Source organism: Vombatus ursinus, unplaced genomic scaffold, assembly GCF_900497805.2.
Source record: "Vombatus ursinus unplaced genomic scaffold, bare-nosed wombat genome assembly UNPS02014786.1, whole genome shotgun sequence".
NCBI classification, from domain to species: Eukaryota; Metazoa; Chordata; class Mammalia; order Diprotodontia; family Vombatidae; genus Vombatus; species Vombatus ursinus.
Window position 1 is genome coordinate 51,033,885 of NW_020954564.1, and position 13,389 is coordinate 51,047,273.

At 35.0% G+C, this 13,389-nt stretch overlaps 1 protein-coding gene across 2 annotated transcripts in view; it reads left to right on the forward strand.

Annotated features, from left to right (window-relative positions):
- Positions 1–12,193, forward strand: part of LOC114046912 (zinc finger protein 79-like) — a 72,272-nt gene extending 60,079 nt beyond the window's left edge. The window contains exon 7 of one of the 2 annotated variants that reach the window (XM_027867534.1): positions 10,943–12,180. In XM_027867534.1, the coding sequence (XP_027723335.1) occupies positions 10,943–12,050 (1,108 nt within the window). In that variant the 3' untranslated portion in view covers positions 12,051–12,180. Of the gene's footprint in view, positions 1–10,578 lie in introns of both variants that reach the window. The other variant, XM_027867528.1, reaches the window with a different exon arrangement.
- The last annotated feature ends 1,196 nt before the right edge of the window (positions 12,194–13,389 follow it).

Below are 13,389 nucleotides of genomic sequence, written 5' to 3' on the forward strand. Positions count from 1 at the left end.
TAGCTGCCCCGATAGTACCTCTCTCTTAACGCAGCCTAAAACACATTAGCTTTCTTGACTGCCATATCATATTGTTGGCTGATATTGAGCTTTCATCTACTAAAACCCTCAGATATTTCTGAGAGGAACTGCTGTTTAGTTATGCCTCATTGTGTGAAATGGAGTTTTTTGACCCAACTGTAAGACTGTTTATTTTCACAAAATTTCACAAATCATTCAAATGATTCAGAATCCAATAGATTCAAATTCTACAGGAAAAATTTTCCCAAGAGGCCTAGAAAGTGAAAAAAAGTAAAATTATGAAGACACAAACAATTCTACAGTTGAGAAGGTAAGCAGTATGGTATAATTATACATGTGAAACCATGTTTCTATATTAGCCATATTGAAAAAAAGCCAGGGGGGCAACTAGGTGATGCAGTGGGTAGAGCTCTGGCCTTGGAGTCAGGAGGACCTGAGTTCAAATCCGGCATCAGACACATAATATGCACTAGCGGTGTGACCTTGGGCAAGTCACTTAACCCTATTGCCTACCTTCCCCCCCCCCCAAAAAAGGGAAAAAAAGGAAAAAAAGCAAGAAAAATAAATTAAGCATAAAAAAATACTTCAATTTGCACTCAAAGTTCATCAGTTTTCTATCTGGAGGTAGATAGCATACTTCATCATGAGTCCTTTGGAATTGTCTTAGATCATTGTATTGATCAGAATAGCTTAGTCTTTCACAGTTCATCAGTGTTACAGTATTGTTGTTACTGTGTAAAATGACCATCTAGTTCTGCTAACTTCATTCTTCATCAATTCATTCTTCCAAGGTTTTTCTGAAATCCACCTGCTCATTATTTCTTATAGCACAATAGTATTCCATTACATTCATATACCACAACTTGTTCAGCCATTCCCCAATTGATGGGCATTCCCTCAATGTCCAATTCTTTACCACCACAAAAAGAGCCATTATAAATATTTTGTTACAGGTAGGTCTTTTTCCCTTTTTTAGGATTTCTCTGGGATAGAGACCTAGTAGTGGTATACACTTAGCTCTATCTTAAAAGAAACCAGGGATTCTAAGTGTTTAAGGTGAGGAGGGAGGGAATTCTAGGCATGGGGGATAGCTAGTACAAAGGAGATAGAATGTGATGTGTGAGGAATAACGAATGGTCCAGTACAGCTAAGTTGTAGAGTGTATGAAGTAGAATATAATATAAGAAGACAGAAAGCATGGGAGGGGGCGAGGTTGTGAAGAGCTTTAAATAAATAAAAGAGGCAATAGGGAACCATTGAAGTTTATTTAGTAGGGACATGATGTGGTCTGACATATGCTATAGGAAAGTCACTTTGGCATTTAAGTGGAGGATGGATTAGAGTAGGGAGAGATTTGAGGCAGGGAAACCATGTAGAAGGCTATTATATCAATCCAGGTGAGAGATAATGAGAACCTGACTGAGGTGGCTGTGTAAATGGAGAAAAAGTGGATGTATATGAGAGATGTTGTGGAAAAAGAAATTACAACATTTGGCAACTGATTGTATATGTGGGGTGGTAGAAAAGAGTAGAGGATGACACTGAGGTTGGAAATCTGAGTGACTGGGAGAATGGTGACCTCAGAAGTAATGAGGAAATTCTTAAGAGAGGAGCATTTGAAGGGGAAAGATAGTGTATTTGATTTGGGAAATGTTAAGTTTGAGGAGCCTGCAGGGCATCCAATTAAAAATGTCCAATGAGGAGGAAAAAGAGGAGTCATGTGAAGAGTCCTCTATTCATAGACAGATAACTCACCAACTAACTTAGATTTTTAAAAGATGTATTTGAGACAGGCAGTAATATATGAATACAAAGTGAGGCATTGTCTTATAGGAAGGGTAAGGATTGTTAAAGATCAGATAGAGTTGTGACTGGTGAAGAAAGCCAAGGACAACAAAAAGAATTTTTTAGGTAGGTATTTTGTGGAAAAGAGAAGGACCAAAGAATACACAGGACCCTTACTTGGCATGGATGGAACATTAATAACAAGAGGTAACATTGCCATACTGTTATTTTGCTTTTTTCCCCCAAGGAGAATGACCTTTAGATGGGAAAGAATAGAACAAAAATGACCAATAGAAGTTGATGTTCACTGTTGAAAAGGAGATAGTAAGAGGGTACCTAGTTGTCCTAGATGAACTACATTATTTCCACTACAACGTATTATTTGTGCACTGCATTATGTGTACAATATGAAAAGAACTGGGAAATATTATTGCTAATCCACTGTCAGTGATAGCTAAAAGATTATAAAAATAGGAGAAGTGTTATAGGACTTAAAAGGCAAATATCCTCATTTTGTTTAAAAAAAAAAAAAGGAAATGGAGTCTGCAAACTATAGACTAATGAATGCCAGATTTCAACTCCTGGCCAAATTCTAGAATCTATTATTGATATGGTTAGTGCACACCTAGTAAAGGAAGTGGTGGTTGCAAAGTGCCAGCATGGTTTTAGCTCAAATAAACTATCTCATGATATTACTCTGGAAGAGGTGGAGAGATGTGGGCTGGATTATAGTATCATTAGATGGAATCAGAATTGCCTGGATGGCTGGACTCAGAAACTATTCCATAATAGTTGATGTCAATTTGGAAGGAAGCATTCCTTGAAGTCCCCCAAGGATCTATGCTTAGCTCTGTGCTATTTAACATTTCTATTTATGACTTGAATAAAGGCATATAGATGGCATGATTATCAAAATTTGCAGATTACACAGAATTGAGAGAATTAACAGTAGCAGGAATGAAAAAAAAGATTTTGACAGGGTACAACATTGGCCTAAATTTAGTATGATGAAATTTGAAAGTGATAAATGTAAGGTCTAACATTAGGGTTTTAAAAATTGATTTCATAAGTAAAGATTGGTTGATAATTAAATGGCACGTTGTCATTTTTTAAAAAATCTAGTTCTAGTGGATTGCAGCTCTATATGAGCCAACCTTGTGATATGACAGTCAAAAAAGATAGTGTGATTTTGGACAGCATTAAGAGACTTCTTAGAAAAAGAGGGAATGGTTCCACTGTACTCTGTCTGTCACAGTACTTCTGGAATGTTATGTTCTTTTTTGAGTGTCACAATTTCCAAAGATCATTGATAAAATGGAATATATCCAGGCAAGGGAAGCCGTAGAGGTGAGTCCCCTTGAGTCCATAAGATAATTGATTGAGAGAACTGGGGATGTTTAGCCTGGACAAGAGAAGACTATCAGGACATGATAGCTGTCTTCAAATATTTGAAAAACTATTATGTGGAAGAGAGAGGGTAAACTTGATTTGTTTGGTCCTAGAATGCATAATTAGAAACAATGAATAGAAGTCAGAAAGAGGCAAAGTTAGGCTTTTTTTATTAATTTATTTTTAGTTGTCAACAATCACTTCCATACACTTTTGAGTTTAAAATTTTTCTCCCCCTCCCTCCCCAAGACAGTGTGCAATCTGATATAGGCTCTAAATATACATTTCTATTAAACATATTTTCACATTCGTCATGTTGTAAGGAAGAATTAGAACCAATAGGAGGAACCACAAGAAAGACGAAACAAAACAAAACAGAAGAAAAAAAAAAGCAAATAGTATGCTTTGATCTGTATTCAAACTCCATAGTTCTTTCTCGGGATGTGGATAGCATTTTCCATCATGACACTTTTGGAGATGTCTTAGATACTTGCATTGCTGAGAAAGGCTAAGTCTATCAGAGTTAGTCATTGTACAATGTGGCTGTTATTGTGTACAACGTTCTCCTGGTTCTGCTCACTTCACTCAGCATCAGTCCATATAAGTCTTTCCAGGTTTTTCTGAAGTCTGCTTGCTCATCATTTCTTATAGCACAATTGTATTCCATTACATTGATATACCACAACTTGTTCAGCCATTCCCCAATTGATGGGCATCCCCTCAATTTCCAATTCTTTGCCACCACAGAAAGAGCTGCTGTAAATATTTTTGTACATGTGGGTCCTTTTCCCATTTTTATGATCTCCTTGGGATACAGCCCCAAAAGTGCTATTGCTGGGTCAAAGGGTATGCACATTTTTATAGCCCTTTGGGCATAGTTCCAAATTGCTCTCCAAAATGGTTGGATCATCTCACAACTCCACCAACAATGCATTAGTATTCCAATTTTCCCACATTTTCTCCAGCATTTATCATTTTCCTGTTTCATCATGTTAGCCAATCTGATAGGTGTGATGTGGTAGTCAGAGTTGTTTTGATTTGCATTTCTCTAATCAGTAGTGATTTATAGCATTTTTTCATTTGACTATAGATGGCTTTAATTTCTTCATTTGAGAACTGCCTGTTCATATCCTTTGATCATTTATCAATTGGGGAATGACTTGTATTCTTATAAATTTGACTTAATTCTCTATATATTTTAGAAATGAGGCCCTTATCAAAGACACTGGTTGTTTTAAAAAATAGAAAAGTAAGTCAGTGAAACAGACTAGATAAGTAAGTCTTAGAAGTAAATGAATGTGGTATTCCAGTATTTGCTAAAACCAAGAACAGAAATTATTGGGGAAGTTAAATAAGAACTATTAAATAAGAACTGTTGGGAAAACTGGCAAAGTTTGTTAGAAAACAAGTTTTGACTAGTACTTTATGCCATAATAAACTCCAAATGAATACTTAACCTATAAAAAATTGTTTATAAAATTAGAAAAAACAACAGGTGGTACATTTCACAATTGCTGTTCATAAACAAAGGGTAGAGATAGGATAAAAAATAAAATAGGTAATTGCAATTATATGAAATTTAAAAGTTTTTGAGTTAAAAGAATCATGGCAGCTAGAATAAGAAGAAATCAGTCAAGTGATTTTTTAAAAATCTTTGCATCAAACATTTTAAATAAAAATCCAGTACCCAAGATATGTGAGGAATTGAACCAAAATATGTAAAAACCAAAACCCATTCTTCAGTAGATAAGTGCTCAAAACATACAAACAGATTTCAGAAACTGCAAATGATCAATTACCATATGGAAAAAACGCACAATTTTGAGCCAAGATGGACTACCTAAATATTAGAATAGATTAAATAGAAATCAATGATTTCATGAGGTATCAAGAAATATTACAAAAAAAATTAAAAGATTGGAAAAGTAGAAGAAAACAATAATTGTTGCAGTAAAAAATAAAAATAAAATTAAAATAATACAAAATAGAAAAAAATAATGATTTCATATTTTTTAATTACATTGATGTATTTTTGAAAAAAAGGGAAAATTATACCTATGCAGTGGGTGGTTTGTTCAGTAACAGTTTCTGGTTTTGAGCCTTAAATTCTTCAAATTTGTCAGTGATTGTCAAAATTGATCTTTGAATATTCATGTTCAATAGGTAGTGTAGCTACTTTAAATTTCCTCACAAAATTCAAAATCATCATGAACTAGTTGTAGGTTTTACAACAGTATTGTAAATGACTATCATTTCTTCCTCAAAAGTTCCTTAAACTTCCTGCAGTACAAAAAAAATCACAACTATTTATTCAGTGGTTTCAATGTCTACCTAACAATTTTGATTACAGTCTGATATAATAATATTTTATGTAAATAATTGTCCTGTAACTAATAAGTGAAATTTAACAATCAAAATATCTGCAGCACATGCAATTTAGTCAACTATTAAATCATACCACTGATGTAATATTTTATTTTCTTGATTCATTCTTTAGTTTTAAAACAAAAAGATAGCAATTTTTAAAAGAATATATAATTCAATTTTAGATATATTAAAATTCAGTAAAATATTTCATGTACAAACTAAAATGTGTGCTTACCAAACAAAAATATTACAAACCTTGCAATTTACACTTTCAGTATTTAAATTTTAAACACAAATAGAAACTCCAAGTAATCACATAGAATGACAGAATTTAAGAAGCTCCAGTTCTGTTTCTTCATCTTTACTGTCACTATGCTTGTATTGCTTATTTTAAAAACACTATTTTAATGTAGGAATATATAGTGCCACAGGAGCTGGAGACACAAATTGCCCTAAAACTGAGCTCAAACAATTCTGAACCATTAATGAGCTTTTAAAGAGAATCCAGCAAATGTTTTTAATCATATAAGAGGGAAAATGGTGCCTTTCTGATAAAATATAAATATTTAAAATAAGTCACAGAATGTCAATATTATATTGAAATAGAAAAAAACTACATAAGACCAGAAACTGCACTTAGAAATGGACGTGATCTACTCATAGACCCTTTACTTTAATCCATAGTAGTTTTCTTCCTAAAGTAAAAAAAAAAAAATTCCTTTTAGAAATCTAAGCTTTTAATCATTTATGAATTTACTCTTGAAATGAATACTTGTATCTGAGTCTCTGTGTGTCAAGGGCCAACTACAGAACTGAAGTTTTCTGAATTAACATCTATACATAATACAGTGTTTATTAAAGGATAAAAAACAAAAATATGCTAATGTGAAGCTTGTATATATTTTTTTAAAACTCAAGTGACCATAGTAATTGTTTACAATTTAGATGAACAAAAGATTTTTTCAGGGAGGAGTATTTTAACACTGAAATTGCTTAAAATTGCCAGTTCATAGAGCTCATAAAAAACACACCAACTTTTTGTTGATTTTATTATTGTTTTTACATTCTCTACACATGATGCACCCTCTTATTGCTTGTACCTGGGGCAAACCATTCCTACCACCCCACCCTTGATATACCGGAGGTCCCACAGAAGATCCTATGATGTTATAGCCAAAATCCAGCATTCCCACATCAAATAAAAAATATTCAAGTAGCCATAAAGAAAGAGTTTAAGTACCAAGGAACCACATTCAGGATCACCTAAGACCTGGCTGCTTTTACTCTAAATAAAAGGAAATCTTAGAATACCACATTCCAAAAGGCAAAAGATTTGGCTTATAACCAAGAATAACTTACCCTATAAAGCTGAGTATAATAATACAGGGAAAAATAGACCATTAATTGAATAAAGGACTTTCAAGCACTTTCTTCTGATAAAAATATCAGAGATAAGTAGGAACTTTGAAATGAAAATATGAATAAATAAAAATGTAAATTTATTTGAACAATTGGAAATAGCATATGATGATGAAAGGCTAACATTCTAATGGGAAGAGAAAAAGCAAATGTCCCCTTAGAACCTTAATGTCTTCAAAGAGTATTGAGGGAGTTAAATAAGAAAAACAGAAGACCTGAAGCTGGATTTGTTTTGTTCTGAAAGTTTTTGAAGGGGAAAGAGAAAGTATCGTAAGTGGGATACACCAGTATAGAAGAGAAGGGAGTGAAACTATTTCTTATAATTGAGGTGTGTGAGAATAGTATACAAACATGGAGGAAGGCTAGGGGGGAATAGGCATCAGATGAACCTCACTATTTTCTGAACTAGACAAAGGAGGAAGGAGTGATGAACTCTGCTACTGCCCCACCCACCCACCCACGTGCAGGTGCCTGTGCTTACAAAAAGAGAAAAGAGTCTGGTGCGGGGGCAGCTAAGTGGTGCAGTGGATAGAGCACCAGCCCTGGATTCAGGAGGACCTGAGTTCAAATCCTGCCTCAGATACATAACACTTAACTAGCTGTGTGACCCTGGGCAAGTCACTTAACCCCCATTGCCCAACTTAAAAAAAAAAAAAGAGTCTGGTGGAACAGTATATCAAATGTGATGAGGATACAGGAGGGGATAGGAAAAAGTAAGGGTTAAGAGGGAGAATAATACTGGTAGGAAACATCTCAAGCAAAGTGAACTTCCTAATCCTGAAGTAGAGATTACAACAAAAAAACAAAACAAAACAAAACAAAACAGCAAAGAACTGGAAACTAAGGGGGTGCCCGTTAATTGGGAAATGGTTGAAGAAATTGTGGTTTATGAACATAATGGGGTATTGTTGCATTGTAAGAAATTATGAGACAATTCCAAGGAGTCCTAGGGAATATAAACTGATACATAATGAAGTGAGCAGAACCAGTAGAACAATTGAAACGATGACAGCAACTGTATAAATAAAACAACTTAAGGACTTAAAAACTCTGTTCAAAGCAACAACAGGTCCAGAGGAGTGTGGAGCATAAGCAGCCCCTCCTGGCAGAGAGGTGATGGACTCAAAGTATAGGAAAAGACATAGTTGTTTTTTGTTTTTGTTTTTGTTTTTGTTTTTGCATATGGCCACTGTGTGGATTTGTTTTGCTTGATAATGCTTATTTTTTAACAAGAAGGTTTTTTTTCTTCTGTTTTTAATGGCAAGAAGGTTAGAGGGAGAGAGAGGGAATATCAATAGTGATGTTTCCTAAAAAAAAAAAAAAAAGGAAAAAGGAGGGCCTTTGAAACATTTTAAAAATGTGGAGGAGTGCAGAAGAAATTCAGAAGAAAGTACAGATAAACAGAACAGTTTTGAAAGTTAACAGGTTAAATTTATTTATGTATATATTTTTAAAAAACAAGTAATATGGACTAGAAATTTAGAGTTTAGCATATAATTCCCTTGGTGTTCTACTTTATATAAAAATCCAAATTATAAATATGGAAATTTTCATTTTTTGGTGTCTGTTAAGTTCAATTTTTTAAAATTTAAAATAAAAATGCAAATTAATACAACTTTGAGGTTTTAGTTCATACCTATCAAATTGGAAAATCTGATAAAAAATAGTCAATATCTAAAGGATTGTGGGAACTCAGACATACTACAAACACTGTTGGTAAAGTTGTAAGTTTGATCTTACTGTTCTGGAAGACAATTTGGAATTACATGGTTAAAGTTAATAAACTGTTTATATCCTTTGATGTAGCTTATGTCCCAATGAGGTCAGCAGTAGAAAGAAAGATTCTATATGTACCCAAATATTCATATAAGTGCTTTTTGTAGTAGCAAAAAACTGAAAACAAACTGGGTGCCCATCAATTGAAGAATGACTGAAGAAATTATAAATATACACATGAAGAAATAAGAGAAAATTGGGAAGACATACAAACTTATACAGAGCAAATTAAGCAGAGCCAATTGAACATACATGCCAGTAAGAATATAAATGAAAATAAGAATTGAAGACATAATTAAGGTTGAACATAATGACCAGTATAGGTTCTAGAAGACTGATGATACAATATATTGCCTTCCTGTTGGACAGGATGTGTTGGACTATGAGTACAGAGTATTGAATATTCTGTCAGTTAAATTTGCTGTGTTTTTTTTGTTTGTTTGTTTGTTTAGTTGTTTCGTTATTATAAGAGAGGAATCTGTGGGTAGAATAGGTTGTTGAGAAGTGATAGTGGTGTGAATACTAAAAAGCAGAATGTTAGATTTTCAGAATCTAGCATTTTTCATATCTAAGAGTTTTATTAATAAAGCAAGTGAGATTATTCTGAATAGAATTATTCTGCATGACTCTTTATTGGCTCCATGAATTCACTTTATTTTCTAAGCATTTACAAATCATCTATTTAATAACCTGTTCTAGAATTGTTCTGTGAGAAATTCCCAGGCTACAACTTAAAGAATCTTCCTTGACTGCATTTAGAAAAGCAGAACATTGCTCTGGAGTCAGGAGGACCTGAGTTCAAATCCATCCTCAGACACATAAAAACTCACTAGCTGTGTGACACCAATTGCCTCACTAAAAAAAAAAAAAAAAAGCAGAACATCTTCCCATCTCAAGTTTTCTTCACGTCTCTCATTCTGTGTGATTTCTCAAAAATTACGTATAGTGGTTCTTAGTTACCTCTCCAAGTTCTTTTTGTGTTTTAACTTATTTGTGTGGGTTTGTATATGTACTTTATTTAAATTGACTTTGTACTTTATTATCTGTGTCTTTAGTTTCATCTTAATGACTTTTGAGAGGCAATATTCTAGTGGAAACAGTGCTGGACTAAGAGTCAGAAGCCCTGGTTCTAGTACTTGCTCATCCACCTATTAGTCATGTGAGATTGGCTAAGTCACTTGCTCTTCTTTTTTTTGTTTTTTTGTTTTTTGTTTTTTGTTTTTTTTGCAAGGCAATTGGGATTAAATGACTTGCCCAGGGTCACACAGTTAGTAAGTGTCAAATGTCTGGTCTGAGACCGGATTTGAACTCAGGTCCTCCTGACTCCAAGGCCGGTGCTCTATCCACTGAGCCACCTAGCTGCCCCATGTCATTTACTCTTCTTAAGCTTCAGTTTTATTATTAAAATGATATTACCTGCCCTGTGTACCTCTTAGATTGTTTGTATTAAAGGTGGATGAATGTGAAAGCTCTTTGTAAATTGTGTATTGCTGTACCCATGTAAGGTATTATACTGTAATACTTCAGAAGATCCATCACCTGGTGGCCAACCTCTTGCTGATGAACCTCTTCAGAGTTAGCTATGCTGCTGATAGGGAGACAGACACATTAAAGGCTATCTCCATAACTGAATTCTTTCCAGTTTGGTAGAACCTACCACAGTTTGTATCCTAGTGGCAGGCATCTTCTTCAAAACCTGTTAGCCACCTGGCTAAATGAGGCATTTAGAGCAGGACTTCCCAGGACAAAGATAGTTTTCCTTGCTGTTTTATTTTCCCAGCACAAAAAAGAGGATAAATTTGCATTTTTTATTTCTTTCAGATCGGGAGACTAGGCCTGAAATAGAGGAGTCAACTACAAAGCAGGTCATTTCTACAGAAGAGTTATCCCAGGAAAAATGTAAAAGGGATGGTTGCCAGGACTTCAAGTTGGGAAAAACTTGGGGATATGAAGTCATGTTAGAGAAGCAACAGGGCAACCAGGAGAGACCTTCCAAGCAAATGGCAACAACTCATATGAAAGCTAACAAGGTGACCAATCATGAAAGTAATAAATTTGTGAGAAAATTCAGACTGGGATCAGTATTTGCTTTACAACAAAGAATTCCTATAGAAAAGAATCTCCATAAATTTGATAAGCATGGGAAAAGTTTCAAACAGAATTCAAACCTGATTAAATGTAATAGGATTGCCTCAGGAAAGAAACTTTATAATTACAATGAATGTGGAAACTCGTTCAGGTACCACTTAGACTTTATTCAATATCATACTGGAAAAAAATCCTATAAATGCAATGAATGTTCAAAAGCTTTCAATAAGGAGTCATCCCTCAGCAGGCACTGGAGAATTCACATTGGAGAGAAAACCTATGAATGTAATGAATGTGGGAAAAATTTCAATGAGAGGTCATGTTTAAATAAACACCAGAGAATCCATACAGGAGAGAAACCCTACAAATGTAATGAATGTGGGAAAGCCTTCACTGGTAGGTCATCCCTTAGTAGACATCAAAGAATCCATACTGGGGAAAAACCCTATGAATGTAATGAGTGTGGGAAGGCCTTCATTCAGAGTATACACCTTACTCGACATCAAAGAATTCATACAGGAGAGAAACCCTATAAATGTAATAAGTGTGGGAAACCATTTAGATGGAATACACAACTTATTCTACATCAGAGGATCCATACAGGAGAGAAACCCTATGAATGTAATGAATGTGGAAAAGCCTTTAGCCGTAGCACACACCTTAATCAACATCAGCTAATTCATACTGGAAAGAAACCTTATGAATGTATTGTATGTGGGAAGGCTTTCAATGACAGGTCATCTGTTACTAAGCATCAGCGAATTCATACTGGAGAGAAACCCTATGAATGCAGTGTATGTGGGAAAGCCTTTCCTCATAGGTCATCCCTTACTGAACATCACAGAGTTCATACTAGAGAAAAACCCTATGCATGTGATGCATGTGGAAAAGCTTTCAGCCGTAACACGTACCTTACTCAACATCAGAGAATTCATACAGGAGAGAAACCCTTTGAATGTAATGAATGTGGGAAAGCCTTTGGCCGGAGCACAAACCTTGCTCAACATAAGAGAATTCATACTGGATTAAAACCCTATGAATGTAATGCATGTGGGAAGGCCTTCATTGATAGGTCATCCCTTTCTAAACATCAGAGAGTCCATACTGGGGAGAAACCCTATGAGTGCAATGAATGTGGGAAAGCTTTTAGCCACATATCTTCCCTTACTAAACACCAGAGAATTCATAATGGAGAGAAATTTTAGTTGATGTGGAAAATTCCTTATAAATTCAACCCATACTCAACATTAGAGAATTCATCTTAGAGAACACTAAGGTAGTGTGGTACAGTGAAAGGATTTGGATTAAGTTAGAATCAGAGGACCTGGCTCAAATCCCAGCTCTTTCAACTTACCACCTGTGACCTTGGGCAAAGTTATTTAAACTTTCTGGGTATCAATTCCCTCATCTCTAAAATAAGGAAGTTGAGCAAAACAAACTCTAAGATTATTTCCAGTTCCAAACCTATGGTCTTTCAAGTATCCTTTACCCATTAAAGGAATCATGTTGGTGAGCAGTAATATGTACACCAAGAATGTAGGAAAACTTTAATGCAAAATATAGCACTTATTCAACATTACAATCAATAGTGGAGAGTAACCATATGAAAGTGACATGTAAGAAAGTCTTCAGATGTACTTCAGCTCACATCAAACATCAAACACTTTAATGGATTTGTGATCTCCTTAATGTGGATACTCATCATTGGATGCTCATTCTGAGCAACTTTTGTCTTCCCATAAATCTTCCACAGGGCAGTCCACCTAACATGTTGGAAGTCTTCCTTTGATTCTTGTGAATCCCATGCATGCCTACAGATGAAGCATGTAGCCTCTCAATCAGTTATCACTCACTTTCACCACATGAACCACCTAACTTCTGATCATACGGCACTGTGGTGACATCCTGTATGCCACTTCTCTGTGTGTTTGTTGGTTGGGAAGTGTGTTACACAGCCCACTCATGCCCACCGCTTGAATTCTTTGGAGACTGTGATATTTCATGATTCATAGCCATACAGCATCACTGAAAGAATGTTATTTTTAAAAAAGGTGGGCCTTTGTTTCAGGAAGAAGCTTGGAGTCATTAAAAAGAATACACAGTTTTCCAAATTCAATCCAGCCTTGAGATTGCTGTGCTCCATTCAATCTTGGACCCAGCTCTTTGTTAATGTGCAGTCTTCCTAAGATAAATGTACTGATAAACCAACTTTATAGGCTATCCATCTAACTGCATATCATAGTCAGGACAATAGGCATTATTAAGCCACTTTTTTTTCCCTCTGGTGTGGATAGTTAGGCAAACTAATATTAATTGGAATTTATATTAGAGAGACACCATATGAATGTTTCACGTAAGAAAGTCTTTAAATTCAAGTCAGCCCATGCAGAAAATGAGACTTTATTTTGATTCTATGATGGATCTGTAATCTTATTGATAACAGTATTTCCTCCAGTGGAGCGGATCACAGATCATCTATCCTCCCTCATTCTGAGCAAATCTTGTCCACATATCTTTGATAAATCTTCCACAGCAGCTCCAGGT